The sequence below is a fragment of the Tupaia chinensis genome, unplaced genomic scaffold, assembly GCF_000334495.1.
Source record: "Tupaia chinensis unplaced genomic scaffold, TupChi_1.0 Scaffold140400_1, whole genome shotgun sequence".
Lineage (NCBI taxonomy): Eukaryota > Metazoa > Chordata > Mammalia > Scandentia > Tupaiidae > Tupaia > Tupaia belangeri.
Genome location: NW_006200277.1, coordinates 1,063,396 through 1,085,404, shown reverse-complemented (window position 1 = coordinate 1,085,404; position 22,009 = coordinate 1,063,396). Strand labels below are relative to the sequence as shown.

Sequence of the window (22,009 nt, the reverse complement as noted above, 5' to 3'; positions counted from 1 at the left end):
TCTAAATTGAGGTCACTCAGAGGGGTGCAAGGTTTATGTCTTGAAGTGTCCCCAGCCTCCCATTCACAAGGGTCCATGCCTTTCTTCCAGGTGTGGGATGGCGGGGGCAGGCCAAGACCTTTATTCAGCGTTTCTCACCAGGCAGTCACTCTTCCCGTTCTAGGCTTCTTGGCAGGAGAAGCCTTAATGCCCTGGGCCCTTGCTCTTGCAAACGTCCCTTTAGGTACTACTATGTTTCCACCCTTTTAAAATATGTGACACTGGGAGCACAGACTTAGACGTGTAGTTGAAACCTGGGAGGGAATCGGTAGTCAGAGAACCTCTGGCCTCTGATCAGCCCCAGTATGGAACTGAGGATGCCCATTCAGTTATTCTTCTGTGTAACGTAACATGCATCGCACTGTTTGAGATCAGTCCACATTTATTAAACTGCAACTACGGAGTGCGAGAAATAATTGGATGGTCTCTACCCTCAAGGGGGTCGCAGCCCAATGGGAAGGGAGAGAGGAGGGACTCCCGACCCTGGGTGGGGTGGGCCAGAGTGCTGGAGGAGGCCCACCTGGTGAGAGCCTACACAGTGTGCGGGCTGGAAGGGCTCCTGGAGGAGAAGTGAGAACGGGTCACCTCTAAAGAGATCTCTGATAGAAACATTGAGAAGAGGCTGGAGGAGGATAAACAGGAAAATTGTAAAATGAAAATAAACTGAAGCGGAGACCTCAGCCACTGGGCAGTGCTGTGGTAACAGCAAGGAGAATTTGGCTGACCAAGATCGCAATCTCCAATTTAGTCCATAAAAAAGGAATCTTTGACTTGCTTTTCACTGTTTGATAACATCAATGTAGTCTTATCCAAAGAGTAAATTAGGGAAGTTCAGAAAGTATTTTCAAACTAAAGGAAGTAATTCAAAGGATCAATAAACCTCAGTTCTACCAAGAAAGAAAGAAAGAAAGAAAGAATGGCATACAATTTGGAAGTAAGGTTTGGAGGACTACGTGGGGATTTGTTCAGCATGAAATTTTCCTTTATAGCCTAAAATATTTATCTATTTTCAAGACATCAAAAGAAAAGACATAAACTGGTTTGAAAAGCTATTCTAATCTGTACAAATAAAAATAAAATGAGACTTCCTGTGGCCAAAATGATCATTCTGAAATTCACACAGCTGAAGCCATCATTCAAAGTGGAGTGTCTGAGGTAGACACACTGGCATTTCCGTGTCCCCGTCACTGTCTCCGACGGTCCTTGCTGACCATCTCACTGACACTGTAAGGACGCAAACAGGCGTGAGCCAGAGCCTCGGCCTCAGGACGATAGGAAAAACTCGACCTTCAAATATCTCCTGATCCGTCTTCCATATCTTCACCAAAACCTAAAAACCGTCACTCCAGTTTTAATGACCTCTGTCTGTCTGTGACTGGCCTTTCACCCTGTCCCCACAGGCCCTCCCATTCTCCCTCACCCTACTCCCAGCAGTGAACGACGTCCCCGCTTGAAAATCGCTGACTGGAAGGTAGTGAGTTCCCCCCTTTGATGTGCACCTGTAGACGCAGCCACAGGACACAGGAACAGGAGTTGGCGGCCTAAGGGCTCCATCGGTCCCACCGGGCGAGCCCTGACTAGGAGCAAGGCAGACCTCACAGGGGGAGGCGGAGAGCAGCCGGCCTCTCTGCCCTGCGCCATGGTCCTGAGAGACCTTCTCTGGGCATCTCTCTCCCTGTGTGGAGTAAATCTGAGCATGCTAAAGGCACTTTCCCCAGAAAATGTGTCTGAAGTTTGAATAAGGAGAAAGGCTCAAGAACAAGAACAAAAGTCCTGTTGCTACAGGAAAAGCAGGACTTGCTGGAGTGCCCTCCCTTTGTCTTTCCGTTTAGATATTTCTGTAGACAACTTTTTAAACAAATTTAGGACATGGTTTTTCAGTGCATACAATTAAAAGTATCTGCAGAAATCTAAGACCCAGACCTTCTAAAACTGGAATAAATTTAGGTCTATTTCTTACATGCATACACAGTTGTAATTTTGGGATAATTCTTAGTCTCCTTTCTTTAAAAAAAAAAAAAAAAGGAAATCTAATTTAAATAAAGAGTGCACGGGAACATCCCATGACTGTAGTTCATGTTCTCCTACGTAACAACTGATACTGCTCAAAACCATGACTAAGAGGACTCAGTTAGTCTTGGTTACCTGTCAAGGAAATTAGACTTTTCTTCAGAGAAACATGGCTGTCAAAGAGAGAGATGACATCATACATATGCTTACAGTTTTTAAACCTCGTCGTATTGGTTTGGTGTAGTCTGCACCATGCAGTTAGCCAGTGGGCGAGTGAGGCCTGGGACCGAGGCCAGGACCCAACGCCCTGCCCTAAGCGCGCCTCTAGAAGGCCTTTGCTGCAGCGCGCCCTCCTCCGGGAACGCTCATGCGCAGCGGGCTCTGATGCCCGCCACGTCCCAGCCAGTGGGGGCATCCTGGGCCACATCAGGGCGTCTACTCACAGAGCCCTCCTGGAAAATGAGCAGGACCTACGGAAGCAACCGTAGCGCAGATCCGGTCGGAAATACGCAGCCTTTGGAAGCCGCTGGTCATCCACGAGCTAACTAAATGAGATACAGACTCTGGGGCACTAATGCATTTTCAGAAGTATTCATGAAATCACTCACGTTTAGACATTTCTTCATTTTCTGGTACATTATACTCTATGCCAGTGCTTTTAACTGCATTTCCCGCTAATAACTTTGGCTTTTATGCCGATAAATATTACAAATCACTCCTAAACTCGAACAGACCATGACATCTACAAAATTCAAATATATATTTTATCGCAGAAATATGGAAGCCTCATAGTCCCTCGACATTTAAAAATATCTCAGTATAAATGGATAAATGATGCCCATGGATGTTCAAAATCAAACAACAAAACGTAAGTGGACTAAGAGCTTTTCACTCCTCGGTTTGATCACTCCTAAGGTTAAAACCAGAACAGACCTTGGGTAACCTGACTCCTCGTGAGGTCTGTGCCCTTCATAAACAGTAGCACCGAAGCTTACAGTAACCAGAGAAACGCCCACCCCTGCGACAGGACACCGAACAGGAAGGGATGCCAGTGCTGATCCCTCAATAACGCTCCCAAATAACGGGTGAGAGCCAGCCACCAACTCGTATCAAAACCCTCGATTCCAGAGGAGCTCTGATTCCCATCCACGCTCAACCAGTGGCGTGAATGTCACAGATCCAATCGTGTCTCTTGTTTCCACTCCCCAAACGACCCCTAAATACCTCCGCACTCCTCTTTCAGAAGTAATAGGGTGGCGTGTTCCTCCCATGTCCACCACTCCTTGGGCCCCCTCCTCCCGCTAGCTCCAAGCTACGAAAGTATTGGCACTCCCCAAGAGACAACGAACGGGAGTAGTCGTGTAAGTCGTTTAATGCGGAAACGTCTACAACTCCGAAAATATAACTTTACACAAGAACTTAAAAATGTTTAAGTTTTAAGACGTATCTTCTTCTTATAACAGGTGGAAAATTAGATTATATGCTTATTTTGGGAAAGGTCAATATAAAAACTCACAAAGAAAAGGGCAGTTACTTGAAAGATTAACCTCTTATGTATAAGTGTATTTTCTCCTTCAACTGTAGAGATATAATTTGAACAAGTCTGGATTCAAGGCAGAATAACCGAAAGTCATTAGTTGACTAACACCAATAATTAGATATCCACTAAAAACCAGATGAGAGATCGCTAAACTAATGGGAAAATGTTACTTAATTTTCAGAAATCCATTTTACATGTAGATTGCCACAAACTTACCTACAGGATACGTGTAGAATTAATATAATAATATTTTCCACCCTCCCAAGATCCTGTTTGTAATGCACTACAAGCTCGTTCTAAAGAACCGTAGGGCCTGTTTTAGGTGACATGAGCTCTTTAAGAAAGGAAGGAAGTGCTTCTCCGAGTGCAGAGCCATCCGTGGTTTCGTTTACCTGCACTGACCGGTCCTAGCACCAGGGAATCTAAAACCACGGTTCAGGTTACGGTAGGAAAGAGCTTCCCGTTCAGGTGAGAGTGTGGTCAGCCCCTAGCCGCTGTCACGGATAGCTGTCATTTACTCCATACTGAAATCCGAGAACAATTCTGAAACTAGTCCAGGAAGGGGAAAGAAGGCCGGAGCTTTAAAACTTAAAGTTGGCTGCATCAGAAGTGCCCTGGCAGTGCTAGAAGGCTCACTCCCTACCCCTCGGTATTTTTATTTTTCTTTCTTGCCCTCATCTTGATTTATTTATTTATTATTTATTTACGTTTGATAGGCTTGCTACTCTCATTTTGTTGCCAGGCTGCATTTTAGCCCGTCTGGCTCTGTGGTCTAACGAAGCCCGTGACGCCTGTGTCCGTTTGTCCTCAGCTAATGAATGAGCAGCAAGAAAGCAGACCCCTCCTGAGCCCCTCCATCGACGACTTTCTCTGTGAGACCAAACCGGAGGCAGTGGCAAGGCCAGTGACGTCCAATACAGCTGGTAATTCCATCACTTTTCGCTCCAGTGTTTTCACTGTCTAACTCTAACTATTAATAGTAAAATGCACATTTTCCCCACCATCCACTTTTTAAGTTTACTTGCTGGAGAGGGAAAGGCAGGAAAAGCACCTCAGCAAGAGCTTGTCGTGTTGCCGTCCCTCCCGCCACGTTTCTGGTCGGTCAGGGCCGGAAGCCGGCCCAGCCCTGCAGGGTACACACACCGCCTGCCCCTGCAGCCGGGCAGAACGGCGCAACGTAATCAGGAACAGTGCTGACAACCAGAGGAAGATTTAAAGTATGCACTACTCAGCATGACCCATAGTCACTTTTTATCATGTGAGAGGCTGCGGTGTACCTGACCGGGTCGGTTTAGCTGAAGGTAAGTACCACTGTCAGAGGAACCGCTTCTGTGTGTCTTCCCAAATTTACATCTTCACATCCTAGTCACACCACCGCAGAAATCTTTAAAGCGAAGGCATCTATTTCCAGGGACTTTGTGTTGTGTGCCCAGTAGCGACGGGCAGGTGCACTTCCCATGGAGAGCGGTCATGGCACCATGTCCCCCTCCTCCCCAGAGTGGGCAGGCATGCACGTCCACCCAGCCTGTTTCTCAGGCCGCCAGTCTGAGACTCAGCCGTGTGGTTGGCCACGCGGGATCTGCTGCCAGCAGGCTATAGAACCAGCCCTCAGAGAGGATTAGTCAGGTTCTGGGTAGTGACCCAGTTATTTCTGGAAACACGTTGTATAGCGGACGTCTTTTCAGGTAGATTTAAACGACGATTAAAATGTCTGACGACCCTGGGATGATATAAATCCAGTCCCACTTTCTGCCATGGAAGCTTGTCCCTTGCCCCCTCCTACAACAATTTATTTGAACGTTCTTCTGAAGCTAAACGTGCTCAGGTAGTCGTCGTCTGCTCAGTGCCTAGAACACACACAGAGACTTAGGAAAGTCTGCGCAAGAATGGAATTAAAGTGCGGGTGTATTTTGGTACAAAAACATTTTAAAATGCATGTATCATTTTCCATAAAATATGTATTTCCCACAAACTTTCTGAAGACGCTCAGTAAGTACTAATTCAGAGTGAATTCAGAGCACCACTGGCCTGAACTTCGCCAGCCGGCAGCCTCTCCGCGCTGATTTCATCTGGTCGGCACCCACATATCCCAACAAGAATGGGAAACGGTGCTGCCAATCAAAGAGCCAAGCTGAGCGGGGTGCGGAACAGAATTTAATGGGGAAGAGAACACCACTCTGCTCCTTAAATGCATTCCGCTCTGCTGTCCTGGCCTCCGCTTGCTGTTGACTTGTATATTTTCATTATACTTTAAGTAAGTGAAGAAAATCGCTGAACAAATTGTGATTTTTTCCAAAATGCTAAAAATGACAAACGTAACCAAAATGAAATAGAGCCCTGTATGTTGGTACAGCCTGCAGTTCTGGAGTCAAACTATGAGTTCAAGTCCCTGCTCTCTCTCTGTGGGCAATTTTCATACCTAAGCCTCAGTCTCCTCATCTATCCACTATAATAAAAACTCAGTGTCTCCCAGATTTCCTGGGATGATAAAATGAAGTTATCTATGAAAAATGCTTAATACCATGTAAACCCTGACTGTTTCTGTCATATATTAAGTAAAAATAGTATTCTTGACTCTTTCCATTGACTTTTTTTATAACACACCAAAGCGATCATTTTCCAAATTCAACCATCATTTTGAGTAATCAAGAAAATAAGATGGCACTCGGTATATTTGAGGCAGGAAACCCAACACCATCAGACGGTATCGGGTCAGACTCACTCTCCTGACCAGGGGATTGGAGCTCAGCTCCTCAGGGGGCCAGCGGGTGGCCAGGTTGGGGCAGCCGGGTCCCACGCGGCCAACCAGCTGACTCGGAAGACACACAGCTGCCTGTGCGCGTGCCGGAAATCCCTCCCGGGTGTGTGCGGGGAGCCTCTCTCTCTCCTTTCTCTCCTCTCTCTGCCAGGCTCACGTGCCCTGCAACAGGCAGAGTTCACATTTATTATTCTGAAGCTCTGGAAGTCAGAGTCTTAAATCAAGGTATCCGCGGGCCACGCCCCTGCTGGGCACTCCGGGAGAGAACACATCTCCCGACCCTGAGTGTGAGGTCAGCGCCTACAACTCAGGGACTTAGGCTCCCCCACCCTCAAAGCCAGCAGCCGGCCTTTCAGAACCATGTTCAAAACCCGGCCGTTCTCCCTCGGTTCCTCTCCTCTGTCTCCTCAGAACCTGACTCTCCCGAGTCTTTTTCTAAGAGCTCTTGTAATTACACTGGGCCCACCCAGATAGTCAAATCAATCATCCCATCTCAAAATCTTTCAGCTAATCACATCCCCCAGCCCCTCTTGCTGTACGACGTGGCAAGGGGACATCCCCACAGGCCCCGGGCTTGCAGACGAGCACGCGGGGCACACCGTTGCCCGCTCCGACTTTGGAGCAGATGCCCGACAGCGCCAATCTCGAGTTTCTCGTGTAATACCAGAATATGAACAGCTCGTTTAGATGGATTAAACAAGAAACACGCGTGAGCACTTACAGCATTGCACATGCTCACGAGCTTTTATGATCATTCCAGCCTTATGTTTTCAGTCCGCTTCACGCACGAGTGCTTCAGGAAGACCCTTCCAGTAGAAATAAGTATCCCTTTGAATTCTGACTATGGTTCTAGCACTGCTCTAAGGGCTTTAGAAGACCTACACTTAATGCTGCGTTCTGTGGAATTTAATCCTTATTTTAGGTAGGCACAGTCTAAGGTTCACAGAAAGTATGGAGCTTGCCAAAGACACAGAGCCTGTACCTGGCAGGACCAGGATTTGAACCCCGGCAGGCATAGCCACTCCCCTTGTTCCATGCACAATGGCTCTATGGCATCGAGACACCAAACGGGTCTGTGAACTAAAGGGAAGAGGATGCACGGTGCTCCCGGGTAAGTGGAAAACCGCAGCCTTGCTCGGGGCGCTGCTGGGGTCAGACGGAAGTAAGAGAAGGACTTCCTGCTGGCAGCGGGACCCCACAGCCACGACCCCACATGGCGACCACCAGATCTGGGACTTGAACCATGGTTGGCCACGTGGGAGTCCAGTTTTCCAACCACCATACCACCTGCTGGCTCCAAAGATTACCTTTTTAATTCTCACTTGCCTAGTTTGCTTTTGGACAAATTACTATTTCTGTGTTTGTTAGAGTATTTGATACAAGGTAACCAGCCTGCTCCAAGTTAAAGTGTAACAGGGTTGCAGCTGGTTACATTGAGATTAAATTTGCATGTTAATAGCAGGGACGTTAGCTTGTGTACCTACTCATCAACCATGGCATATGAAACGCCTCTCCAGTGAGCCCAACAGCTTGCTATTTTCTGACTGAACTGCTTAATTAAATAAAAGATGATTAACTTTATTGCTTAAAATCAAAACACGAAGATATTCAGAGACTTCGCTAAGTCTCTGAGATTGACCCTTCTCCAGAAAACCGCTGTCTAAAATCGACCTCCACTCCATAAAGCAGAGCATTAAGGAATATTTCCTGGACTGAGATTCGATCTCACCATTTCATTCCACTCGAAGCTCTGTCGCCACGGAGGCTGGTCTGATTCTGTCCTCCGTCTGCCAAGCCAGGCCCAGGCCCATGCAGTAAGATGCCACACTCATGCTGTCTGTATAAACCGGTAGTGAACTGACTCAGCCCGGCGTTTCTAACCCCTCCTGCAAAGCCCAAGTTCTTCTGCACCCCATGAAATCTGTCTTTAGCTGCAGCAGTGAACGGGCTCATGCTGACCCCTTCCCTTTCCCACAGTCCTGACCACCGGCCTAGACCTCCTTGACCTGAGCGAACCAGTCGCTCACACCCAAACCAAAGCCAAGAAGTCAGAAGCCTCATCAAAAACCTCATCCCTCAAGAAAAAGGCCGAAGGACCGGACCGGATCAGCGCGGACACCGAGCAGAGAGGCCAGCCCCTCAGAGCCCCGGAGACGGCCTTGGACCTCGGTAAGGCAACGGCTTGTGGCCGCGGCTGGCCTTTGCTGGGGCATACACGGTGCCACCAGGGGCAGAACTGGTGACGGGGTACAGAAGAGGAGCTCCGTGCGGGAGACTGGGCGGGGTGCAGCTTCTCTCTGTGGGGGAGCTCCGCTGTATGACTGGTGCTAATTCATTTAGTGCTCAGCCCGCTCGCATCGAGTTCTTACATGACCATGCTCGACGCTAGAGCTACAGGTAAGGGCAGAGCACGAAGCTGCTCTCTAGAAGCGCTCAGTCTAGAGCTGGGGGGGCACGCATGGGTAAATCGCCCCAGCCAGGCCCAGACAGCCTGGGCTGCCCCAGCAGCATATGGGGTATGTGGTGTGAGGTAGCGGCCGCCTCGGAGTCGCCTCCCGATGACCACGGACCACGTGCCCTACAGGGACCTCGCTCAGTCATCACCGATTCCTGTTCTGGGGGGGCCTCGCCCAGCATCCCAGTTAGGGAGAGAAGAGCTGTGAGTCCAGCTCTAGTGAACCTCGAAGGCCACACTTCCACACCCCCTGCTCCTCGTGCCCCTGGGAGAGGACAGCCTGGCGCTCAGCCCGGAGCCACCACAGTTCTGCCTTCCTGGGGGAAGGAACAGACAGGAGTTCAAAAGCCAAGGAAGACGTGCCTCTCCTGGCTGTGACAGACTGGTGTGTGTGTGTACGTATTTACACATGGGTGTATGTACTTACATATATTTGAGAGGACCTACATGTGTATGTATGTATAAACATATATATATATATATATCTATTAGAGAGACAGACTCAGAATATGTTCTATGAAGTTAGGAAAATGCTTGTTTAAAAGCACTTTGGAAAATAGCAGCATTGCAAACAATCACAAGGTAGAAACAGCCCAAGTACCCAGTGATAACTAGATGAACGGATAAACAAAGTGTGGTATAAAAATACAGTAAATGGGGACCAGCAGTTGGCGTAATGGCTATGTCGCTGGACTCCCACGTAGTCGACCGCGGTTCGAGTCCCGGACCCGGTGACTTAAACTCACGCTGGGCGCGTGTGCGTGCGTGCCCAAGATCCCGAGAGGAGAATGGAGGAGAAGGGATTGCGGCGTGGCCATCCCCCCTGGGGGGTGATTTCCTGCTTTCTATCTCTCTGTCTCTCTCTGTCTGTCTGGCGAGCGCAAGCGCACTATAGCAAAAACCTCTCCAAAAAAAAAAAAAAAATACAATAAACGATTTTCAGACTTAGAGAGGGGTGGGGGACCAGCGGATGGTGTAATGGCTGTCGCTGGACTCCCACGTAGTGGAGCACAGTTATGCTGGACCCAGAGTTAGCCCTCACACCTCACACCAGGCGTGCGTGCATGCTCAAGATCCCAAGAGGAGGGTGGAGAAGGGATTGCACCATGGCCATCCCCCGGAGGGCGATTTCCTGCTTTCTGGCTCTGTCTCTGTCTGTGGTGAGCACACGTGCCCTCTAGCTAAGATCTCTCTCAAGAGGAGTGGATTACTGACACACGCCGTGTAACACGCCACCGCGAAGGCACTGCTGAGTGAGATAACCCAGGACACAGAAGGGAGAGTATCCTGTGATTCCACTTCCATGGCGTTCAGAGAGCAGTCGGCTCCATGTAGCCAGAGCAGGACCAAAGCACCGGGTCTGAGAGGAGGGGCGGGGGTGGTGAGAGGGCGCAGAGCTTCCGTCTGGGGAGTGCGGAGTGTGCCAGGCTGTGAGGTGTGCCATGTCCTAATGCCACTGCGTTGCGTATCTGACGTCACTTACATGGCAGACTTCATTTTATATATTTCATCACTTTTTTAGAAAAGGGGGAGAGACTTGGAGAATGTAAATTGCAAACCTCTCTTTCTAAATGAAAAGCGACTGTCAGTCATGCACCTGGGATGGAACCCAGTGGGGTAACTGCAGAGCTGAGCCTCGCCTTGCAGGGTGGGCCTAGCATTCTCCTGGCTCCCTCACCGCCCCCTTCTCCCCGTCTCCGCTCTGCGTACTTCCTGTGGTGGAAAATTCAGCAGTTTATAAAAAGGCTGTGAAAAATGTTCCGGTCTCTCCCACCTCCGTTGAATATGGAAATTCATCTCCTTAAACAGAATTCCTTTCTAGAAACGTGGAAATGGCGCTGGACGCCACCCCTAGTGGAGGCTAAAGGACAGTGCTCACACAAATCCCTGAGGGGTCCCCAGCTCTCTCTCGGCCCTGCAGTGTGCAGGGCTCCTGAGATAGGCAGGCAGGACAGCCTCTTGCTGTAACCATAAGAGCAATCCCATTTATTTTAATGGGTCTCATTTTTTATTTCACTGCATGTTTTAATTAATTTTCATGCAACATTTAAAAGGAAAGGTTGATTTTGGGACTTGAGAGAGCTGCTTGAGCTAAGGGCTCTTGGGTCAGACTTCTGGATTGTAATCAGTCCCTCCTCTGCACCTCACTCCCCCTGCCCCGTCCCTCTCTCCTGAGCAGATATTCAAACACAGCTGGAAAAATGGGAGGATGCTAAATTCCACGGAGATCGAAACAGAAAGGGATTTAAAAAAAAAAAAAAATACAATAAACGATTTTCAGACTTAGAGAGGGGTGGGGGACCAGCGGATGGTGTAATGGCTGTCGCTGGACTCCCACGTAGTGGAGCACAGTTAGTCTGGACCCAGAGTTAGCCCTCACACCTCACACCAGGCGTGCGTGCATGCTCAAGATCCCAAGAGGAGGGTGGAGAAGGGATTGCACCATGGCCATCCCCCGGAGGGCGATTTCCTGCTTTCTGGCTCTGTCTCTGTCTGTGGTGAGCACACGTGCCCTCTAGCTAAGATCTCTCTCAAGAGGAGTGGATTACTGACACACGCCGTGTAACACGCCACCGCGAAGGCACTGCTGAGTGAGATAACCCAGGACACAGAAGGGAGAGTATCCTGTGATTCCACTTCCATGGCGTTCAGAGAGCAGTCGGCTCCATGTAGCCAGAGCAGGACCAAAGCACCGGGTCTGAGAGGAGGGGCGGGGGTGGTGAGAGGGCGCAGAGCTTCCGTCTGGGGAGTGCGGAGTGTGCCAGGCTGTGAGGTGTGCCATGTCCTAATGCCACTGCGTTGCGTATCTGACGTCACTTACATGGCAGACTTCATTTTATATATTTCATCACTTTTTTAGAAAAGGGGGAGAGACTTGGAGAATGTAAATTGCAAACCTCTCTTTCTAAATGAAAAGCGACTGTCAGTCATGCACCTGGGATGGAACCCAGTGGGGTAACTGCAGAGCTGAGCCTCGCCTTGCAGGGTGGGCCTAGCATTCTCCTGGCTCCCTCACCGCCCCCTTCTCCCCGTCTCCGCTCTGCGTACTTCCTGTGGTGGAAAATTCAGCAGTTTATAAAAAGGCTGTGAAAAATGTTCCGGTCTCTCCCACCTCCGTTGAATATGGAAATTCATCTCCTTAAACAGAATTCCTTTCTAGAAACGTGGAAATGGCGCTGGACGCCACCCCTAGTGGAGGCTAAAGGACAGTGCTCACACAAATCCCTGAGGGGTCCCCAGCTCTCTCTCGGCCCTGCAGTGTGCAGGGCTCCTGAGATAGGCAGGCAGGACAGCCTCTTGCTGTAACCATAAGAGCAATCCCATTTATTTTAATGGGTCTCATTTTTTATTTCACTGCATGTTTTAATTAATTTTCATGCAACATTTAAAAGGAAAGGTTGATTTTGGGACTTGAGAGAGCTGCTTGAGCTAAGGGCTCTTGGGTCAGACTTCTGGATTGTAATCAGTCCCTCCTCTGCACCTCACTCCCCCTGCCCCGTCCCTCTCTCCTGAGCAGATATTCAAACACAGCTGGAAAAATGGGAGGATGCTAAATTCCACGGAGATCGAAACAGCAAGGGACAGCCGATGGCAGAGAGGAAATCCTGCTCGTCCAGGGCTGGGTCGAAAGAGCTGCTGTGGTAAGGGTTCCTGACGGAGGCAGCATCTCGTGCTGGGGTTGGAGTGTTCTGTCCCCGTACTGGAATAGCCACAAGTCCAGGATCCAGGTACCTGGTGCCGTGTACAGCAAGGTTAACTGCTGTGGCTGCAGATTCTAAATTATTTCATGCTAATAGTCAAAACATCAGTCAGTCGAGGGACCAGCAGTTGGCGTAATGGCTATGTCGCTGGACTCCCATGTAGCCAGCCGCGGTTCGCATGTATGCGTGCGTGCCCAAGATTCCAAGAGGAGAAAGGAGGAGAAGGGAAATCACCCCTGGGGCGGGGGGGGAGGTGATTTCTCGCTTTCTGTCTCTCTATCTCTCTCTTTCTGGTGAGTGCACACGCCCTATAGCAAAAACCTCTAAAAAAAAAAAAAATCAGTCAGTCGATAAGGACTCAGGGAAATTCATGGCTTGATGTTGCTGTGTCTGGCATGTAACTAAACTGCGTAGACATGGCGGGCTCATACGTGCTATTTTGCCTTTCGAAAGTTCATGGAAGAGGTATATTAGAAAACTATGGGTGGACTTCGATTTTTTTGCATCAAAATAAACTCATACCTCAATTCTATTTTTCCATGAACTTCTTGAAGTACCTTCATGTGTGTATGTGAGTGTATCCAACACACGGCGCGGGTGGTTTTCTGGTCGTGTCACCCTTTTGTGGCTTTCTCAGTCCTCCCCTCCGCTCGCAGATCCCAGGAGGAACCTGCCTCCTGTGTCTGTCGTGTTCTTGAAGCTTCCTAAAGGGAACCATTTTGTCTCCTTTTTACTGTTTAAGATATTTTAAGTTCCACAGAAAGATGAAATCGAACTTGAGATCCTTTGTAAGAAGTCCCCCCCAAAAAAACCTCACATTTTTTAAATAAAGCAGAACTTTCGGTAACAAAAAATGGTATTGCATTTATGTATTATTTACTCAAAATTGAACTGAATTCTAAGTTAATGAAAGAATAATAGTCAGCACGTTATAAGCACTTAAATTCTGAAAGTGACTGTCATAATAGAAACACATAAAACTTACCTTTCTCATCAGAATCTGATGAGAGCTTTGTTATCGTGGCTTTCCGTGGTCCAAATTAACTTAATTTCCAGGCGAGTTTGTCTCTGGGTGTACACTAATTTCTGCAATGCCTCCCTCCAGGTCCTCGGAGAACAGGTCTCAGCCCGAACTGAGTGGCGGGAAGAGCGCCCTGAATTCTGAGTCGGCTGCAGAGCTGGAACTAGTCGCTCCAGCACAGGTAATAAACCAACCTGCCACGAACCGTCTTTCCAGACACCGCGCCATCGATGTTTTATCCTGAAGTGTGTTTCCGTGCTTTGTTACGTGTTCTCTTCCTGTAGCTGTTTCAACACTTGACATGGCTGGCGGCGTATGTGCATTGTAACATGTGTGAGGACTCAAAAAGTTCAGAGTGGAAAAGTGGGATTGCCGTATGAGCTTACCTTAGTGCAAAACAATCGAAATCGTCCGTAGTTGTATTTCTAATGCACACTTCCATGAGTTTTGAATACCCCTGTGTGTGCTTAGCTGTTTCCAGATTCACTGTGTACTTACTGCTGTCCCTGCTCATCATGTACTGTCCCACCATTTGCAGTTAAAGCCTGCCCTGCTGCCAGCCAACACCATTCCTGTGACAGGGCACCACAGAGAGAAATCACACCCCGAACGTCCACGCGCTTCTGTGCGCTGGGCCACACACCAGTACCATGCTGACGACTATTATTACACTACTAGCGACAACGACAATATTAAGAGCCACCATTTCCAAGTGGCCTCTAAGCGCTAGGGACTGCACTGACTTTCTTCAGGTGCTAAATCGAATACTCGGATAAGTCTGTGAGCTATGACTGGCCTTGCTTCAATGCCCCATTAAATACACTCTTTAAAGATGCTCATTACTCTCAGCAAAATCAAACACATTTTCCTGAGTACTCAGCTAATCACAGACAAAGCAGGGCCTGAGACAGGCCTGCCTGTCCGCCACCACCCGCTGCAGTGTGGCTGGCTGTCTAAGAGCAGCTCTCAGTGCTTGAGACTGCTTCTCCTAGGCCAAAGTCAGCTCATGCCTGTTCCCTCCATCACTTTCACAGCCATGGTCTAAAACCACCAAGACCTCTTAAGAAATGCGTGCCTTTGTTCATGCCCGCTACCATCTAGTGGAGGGAAAAGTAAGTGTTTAAAAACTGTAAGTGGGATAAAGTGAGCAGAAATATTTTCCTGAGGTTACTAGATAAGATGTCAAAACTAGAAGGGAAAATACTGCCTAAGGTGAAATAACAAGGTGATTACACTACGATCGAGTGTTCGGGGTTTCTGGTATACTTAGCTCATCTCATCCCGATGAAGGGCTGGGGTAAGGGAGCGCCTCCCCCATTCCCAAGTCAGAAACTACAGCAGGTGAGCTGAAGGAGATCGTTTACGACCCAGAGCTAGTTAGTGGCAAAGAGGACACCAAGAGGAAGCATGGGGGAAGCAGCCGGGGAACCTTTCTGAAACACTGACCCCAGCCCCGAGAAACACCTTCCCAAACTTAGCTACAGAACGAGCCTACTGACCCCTGTGTAATAGCCCTGCAGCCCTGAGTGAGCCGTGGACAGCGCGGATGTGTGTCTGTCTTCAGCGCTCATCCTAAATGTATCATTCTTTTTAAAAGAAAATTGATAGCTTTTATTAGAGAAGCATTTCTTGATAGGTACATTTGAGATTTAGATTCAACTAAAGTGATTGGTACTATCTCATCAACTGGAGTCCTGGGGCGAGGCGAGGTGGCAGTGAGACACTTGCTCAAGCAGAGTGAGACTTGGCCTTGGGTTATCTTACCTGGAACCCGCGAAAGACAGCTGAGGTCCCTCGTTGCCATAGAGACCCGCAATGCATTCATCTTATTACTCCAATGGCTGCCACTCTCCGCTATTATTATCATCATTATTATTACTCCATTCACCCCCACCCCGCACTGTCCTTCCACCTACCCACAAGGACCTTACTTACAGCAAGTACAGTGTGCTTTGGAAGATTTGTATGGGATCTCTACATTGCCTTCCAAAACACAGTTTAAAATGTACTTGCAAGAGTTCTCTGTCTAGATATATTTTAATGATTCCATTTAGAGGTTTATTAATTTTTTATAAAAAAAAGTATACCCCTTAGTTTGATGAGTTTTCTTTTAATTATTTTATTTGACTTTATGTATTTATTTTTAATTTGACAGAGTAGAACAGAGACAGAGAGAGAAAGTTAGAAAGCAAGCCACCAGATCTGGGACTCAAACCACAGTCAGCCATACTGGAGACCAGTGTCCTTAACCACCACACCAACTGCTGGCCCCTAGTATGATGGTTTTAAAAACAACATTTGTGTTTACTTATCAAGAAGATTCATAATCCCCTGGTTTTTCTTTTTTAATGACTAACTCCCTTTTTTAAAATATTTATTTCTTCCATGAGAAAGTGAGACAAAAAGACAGAAAGACGGAGAGAGAGAGACCCCTAACAGCGCCTGCACACTGCCTCGTACCCCCAGCCTTAGCCAGCCAGTGTCACGGACACACCCACGAAGCCTCCTTGCCCAGGAAGACGGAAGTGCCGAGCCAGCGCCTTCCCATGAGCCTCGACAGCACAAAGTGTAGCATGGGTCTGCACCTCCTCAGCGGGCCAGTCTCCTGGTTCAACCCCAGCCTGTGGTGGAATTGGGATCATTTCACGAATTTGAGGTTAAATCTGAAATGCCAATCACTCGTTCGGACAATAGACTGAATACTTATAATAAAAAGCTTAAAGATGTTTTTATCACTAAAAATACACTACCCTTGCGACCAGACATAACATAAAGGTTATGTCACGGGACTCCCACGTAGTTGAGCACAGTTTGAGTCTTGGACCCAGTAACTTAAAACTCATGCTGGGCAGGTGTGCGTGTGTGCCCCAGATCTGAGAGGTGAATGGAGGAGAAGGGATTGAGGCATGGCCATCTCCCCGGGGCATGGTTTCTCGCTTTCTGTCTGCCTTTCTCTCTCCAGCGAGTGCATGTGCCCTTAGCAAAAGTCTCTCTTAAAAAAGGTTTAAAGAAATAGATTACTCTTAAATATATAATGTCCTTACACGCATAAGGTAGAATGAGAAGGTGATAAAGCCAGCCTAAACCCGACTGAGAGCCACCGGAGCACATCAGCCAGCCTGTCACAACTTGTCCCTGCCTCTGCTGCTTAGAGGGCTCCCCAGAGAATGAAGGAAACACTTCCTCTCTCAAACCACACAAGTTATCCAGGTGGTGACTCAGCAAGTGTGGAGCTCTTTACAAGCCTGGCTTAACATCACAGCTCAGGGGCCAGGTGGTGGCGCCATGGTGACCCCCAGGAAAGGCCAGATCACGTCCCAGGACCCAAGCACACGTGCCTTGACCCCAGCTGCCCGAGACCGGTCTGGGTAGCCGGGGAGACCTACCGGAGGTGTCTCCCTTTCTTCCTCTCTCAGAAGAAATCATCTTTTTTTGAAAAAATGATACTTCAAAATCACATGAACAAACATGAAAGCTCATGAGGTGAAGAATCTTTGTTTCTCATTTTATTTTCAAGAAAAGAAAAAGGAAAAACAGTCTAGTCTCATTCAAATAATGTTTTGAATACACTAATCACAGTAGCAAGAAATTAGATCATCCCTGTCCATTTAAGAATAGGTTTCTGGGCATTTATACAAGCTGTGTAATTACTATTCTCTGAAGTTAATTGTTTTTTAAACTTATGCAATCTGAAAAATAGAAAACATTTGAAGAATTGAGGAAAACCAGGGAAAGTAATGATGTCCCGAGAAACGGGAGACAGAGGGAGAGGCAGAGTTCTCACGAAGATCCATGTAGACAGGCCCAGAAGTCCGCTTCCCGTCTGCAGTTTTCAACCTGAGGCTGGTCCTCCTCTGCTGAAAACTCAAACATTAACTTCTTGATTTAGCCTTCTCTCAGATCGTGCATGCCATCGGGTACGAGGACCATTTGGGGAGGGTTACTGAAGTCTCACTGCCCAGAACCCAGACCAGCAGCAGGAGCTTCACTGGGGAGGCCCGGGTGTTGGTTCTAGTGAGACCAGGCAGGAGACCCACTGTGGGAAGAATCACACACACGTGCCCACACGTGTGAACCACCATGTCAAGCGACGCCATGTCTGTGAGGTCCTCCGAAATGACATCCGTGGCAGAAGCTCCTTGAACTCCGGAGACATGAGGTGGGAAGGGTGTGTCCTGTGTCACCCGACCTCGGCACTAACGCCCTGTTTGGTTCTCTCAGGCTCGACTGACCAAGGAGCACCGCTGGGGCAGCGCGCTGCTTTCTAGAAACCACTCCTTAGAAGAAGAGTTTGAAAGGGCGAAGGCAGCAGTAGAGGTAAAACCAATTTAATTCGTTTTTTTCTGTTTCGTGCTTCTGGGACTGGCGTCCCAGACATCACGTGCCAGCAGGGTGCGTGTGAAGTGGGTCGTGCCACACGGATGCGACGTATGTGACCGGGCTGCTGGGTGAGGCAGGTACCAGGTAGTCTTTCGTCTCCTTCGGGCTCTGAATGCCCCTGGGAGGTCAAGGTTCACGCCTGACGGCTCACTCTGTAGCACCTCGCACCAATGCATGAGGCACGGGTGTTGCCCTGGGATATTCTGTCCTTCCCTGTTGGGCTGGAAAAGGGACGTCGCTGGGGCATTCCAGACAATGGACAGTCATAGCTGTTTATTAGGAGTGTTGAAGACATCGTTGATAATCTAATGGAATACTTGATCTGACTATTGATTTCTATATTTAGTCTTCTAGTGGGGGAAAAGGAAAAAGAAAGGAAGGTGGGGTGGGGGGAGAGAGCGAGGGAGAGAAGCGGACAGACAGACAGAAGGCGGCCTTCGCGGTGCTTAGCCCTGGCAGGAGTCAGGGCGTCCGGGTGCTGCGATGCACATCCAAGCTTCGCTCAGCTCTGAGCTCGAGTACGGACTTGCCAAGACCTCCATGTCTATCACTGATTTGAAGTCTGGAAAACTGGAAGCATTCCTGGAGTATGGTTCATCTATGTGGCTGTCTGACTCCTAGAATCTGCACGAAACGATTATACTGTGGGTGGTCTTTTAGCAACTGCAATAAAATCATATTTGCAGTTTAGTGTTAAAAGGATTCTTTCTATTCTTGGAAAGAACTCTGACCATAATGTCATATTACTATTCAGAAACTCAGTAAGAGAATACTGTTACCTCCCCATGATATAACTCACCTAGATTTCTTCTTTTAATTCTAAACTTTTGTAATTAAAAAAAAAAATGACTTAGTGCTCTTCAGTGTGATCAGCCGGTATGTGGTTGTAGCAGCTTGTGCAGCCAGTGTTTAAATGCACAGACTGTAGCGCAGTTTATTCTAAAGGTAAGTATCCCAGACTCTAGAGTTCTTTCAGATCCATGTTTGAACTCCTACTGTGTGGAGCACACTGAATTAGTGCTAAAAGGAAATTTATTTAGAGCCATAGTATTTTAGGTCAGAAAAACACTAAAATGAACCTTGTCCCATCTATGAGAAAGACAATGAAGTCACACTGAAAAGACTTCATTGGAAAGTAACAAATCAACAGGAAAAATATTTACCTAGCAAGACATAGATATCCACAGAATTGTTCATCTTAGTTTTGGCAGAAAACTTAGGAGTCATTCTCCCTGCCAGGAACACACACACACACATACACACACGCAAATTGTTTCTTTTAAAGCACATGACAAGTTGTTCCTGTTTTTTTTTCTTTTCTTTTTTCTTTTTTTTTGTGGGAGAAGTTTTTGCTACAGGGCGCGTATGCTCGCCAGACAGACAGAGAGAGACAGAGACAGAAAGTGAGAAATCACCCTCTAGGGGGGATGGCCACGCTGCAATCCCTTCTCCTCCATTCTCCTCTCGGGTTCTTGGGCACGCACGCACACACGCCTGGCATGAGTTTAAGCCACTGGGTCCAGGACATGAACTGCAGTCGACTACGTGGGAGTCCAGCGACATAGCCATTACGCCAACTGCTGGTCCCAAGTAGTTGTTTCTAATGGAACATTTTCAATTGGGGCAAATCGCCTCTTTTCGAAGTACCTGTTCGGTTCTGGACAGAACTTAGTATCTTCTTTGCATTACACTACAGTCATCCTCCCAGAAACTGGGTCCCCTGGTCTTGGCTTTGCCCTCTTGAGAGCACCCAGAGTTAGTTAACCCCCTCTCTCCAAGATGTTCACTTCGCCCCACCAAGCCTTGGCTCCTCTGGGGTCTGAGTTACTGTCCCAGTGCCTCACTAACAGCAGTCTGACAACATGCCTCTCATTAACCATTCTAGCCACAGTTTCCACGTAAGCACTAGGTCCTTTCCAGCTGCCAAATTCTATAGGAGGCTGTTAGTTACTCCAAGTAGCTATTGATTAAGCCTACCTGTACTAGCTGCTCAACGAGGTCCCAGAGATTTTTACATGAGCCCTAATTAACTGTCCAACAGTAACACAGACACCTTGCACAGTCGTTGGCTCCTCGAATCGTGTATAAGATGGGGAACTTGAATTTCTAATATTCTAAACCGAATGAGTTTGTGGCTTCAAATGAAAAAAAAATAAGAACAAAATTCCCAGCAAATCAAAAACTGTCAGCAAATTTGCTCAGCTTGAAGTCTAGGTTTTGAGAAGTTTTCCTCACGAGTGAGGGACAAGATGCAGGCCTGACGGTACACAGAGGCCTGGAGAAGCACATGTGCACGTGCGTGTGGGAGGAAGGAGTAGCTCCATCCGGGCGACGCTGAGTCACACCTCAAGCACCTCACATGTATGAGGACCGTTCCCTACCAGGCCTGACTCTTCCCCAGAACACTTTCTAAATTTATAACAGAAGACATAGAAACAGAGACTTGAAGATAGACCTGCGTGTTGATGTAGCCACTTCTTACAGTGTATTCTAGAGAAGTAATCAGAAAGTTTGCAATACTTGATCTGTAGAAGTTTATAAATAGTAAAAATTGGGAAAAAGCCTAAATATTGTCAATGGAAAATAACCAACTCCAAAAATTAATCATTAATAATTAATGCAGTTTATTTCCAAGAAGAATATGAGTGACCTAGACCCAGAAAGGAAGCATACATGCCTTTCTCGGGGTAATTAAGGACAAGGGTTCCTTTTATTTGATTTTAAGATTGACAGGCAAATTTAGTGAAGGGATTTCCGTTGGTCTGGCCCAAAGAGGTGGAACATGTGGAAAGGGGGCTTGTAGGTTGTAGGTGGTTTCCACAATTTCTAGGTTGGTGATTGGAAGGGAAGAGCTGTGTCCTGGGAAAAGATTCATAAAGAAATGCTTAATCTACATCTCAAGGAAAGGGAAGTTCTGCATCTTGGGAAGAGATAAGAATAGAATACACTGTCATCGGTTGAATATACATCTCAAAGATCCTATGCCAGAGACAGGATGCAGGAAGAATCCTGTTAAATGGGAAAAAAATGGTCTGTCAATGTTTGTGGGTGTGACTCCCCCTAGGCCCTCTGGAAAGGACTTTGGAAAACTAGGAAAAAGAAGTCAGACTTCCATTCACAATATCCTATAATAGAGAACATAAAAATAAACACACAAAGACATACTAGTATAGAAAAGTGAGGACCAGGTGCGCCCAACTTCTCTGATGGAGGCAGCCATGACTCCAAACCAGTCCCAGGTCTGTTCTTTTAAAGGGCAGAAAACGGGGAAAGACGAAATGGAAAGAAAGCCAGTTGTTTTCAGATGTTAATTGGCTGAGGTGCAGGGACAACTGAAGCCTCAGTTTTTCTGACCTTTTGGGGCCAATTTTGATAAACGCATGGGGCTTTCTTTAACCCAGCACTGCTCTGCAGTATCCGTAACAGCACACGGCTAGCATATTTACATGTTAATTGTTTCCTGCAAGTGACAGGTCACAAAACTGCATTTTCACATGTGTCCAAAGGTCACTGTGCTTGCTCAGATTGGGCCGCCTCCCACATGTAACCATTAAAGATAAAATTATAGAAAAATATTTGAAATCATATAGTAAGGTCTAATGATAACTGTAAGGATTGTTAGTACCTAGCGGAGCCCATGCCCAAACGTGAACAGCAGTTATCTTGGGTGCTGTACTTAGAGTAATCTTTTCTCCTGTGGTTTATCTACACATCCTGTCATAAACATGTATTTTGTTGATAATCAGGGGAAACACTGGAGGCTATAGATACTGTAATAGGACACCAGTTCCTAACAGAACTGGGAGTGTTTCGTTTTTCACTTCCAGACTAGTAAGGACTGGCACCGCCGGCCTCCTAGGCGGCACTAAATCCTGGTGAGACCCGATGACAGTCCCAGCTGCAGCAAGCAGGGCTTTGCCAGGACTCTGCACCCTGTGTTTCTGTATCATCCCACTCCAATGGCGTTTCTGTTTCACATTCTATTCTCTTTTTTCCGTATGATCCTGCCTTGCGACCAGGCTCCTGGTCCTGGTCCCTCCCCACCTCTTTCCTCTCCTGGCGCCCTCCCTGAGCTCCCGGGCATGACCCTACTTTTCCTTCACTC

The 22,009-nt window shown here is 47.6% G+C and overlaps 1 protein-coding gene across 2 annotated transcripts in view; it reads left to right on the top strand.

Annotated features, from left to right (window-relative positions):
* The window catches only part of PEX5L (peroxisomal biogenesis factor 5 like), a 127,541-nt gene that overhangs the window by 61,266 nt on the left and 44,266 nt on the right, over positions 1 to 22,009 (top strand). For both annotated transcript variants that reach the window (XM_006162736.2, XM_006162734.3), the window contains 5 exons: positions 4,401 to 4,512; positions 8,325 to 8,516; positions 12,320 to 12,443; positions 13,609 to 13,705; positions 17,746 to 17,841. In XM_006162736.2, coding sequence (XP_006162798.1) covers positions 4,401 to 4,512; positions 8,325 to 8,516; positions 12,320 to 12,443; positions 13,609 to 13,705; positions 17,746 to 17,841 — 621 coding nt within the window. The remainder of the gene's footprint in view (positions 1 to 4,400; positions 4,513 to 8,324; positions 8,517 to 12,319; positions 12,444 to 13,608; positions 13,706 to 17,745; positions 17,842 to 22,009) is intronic.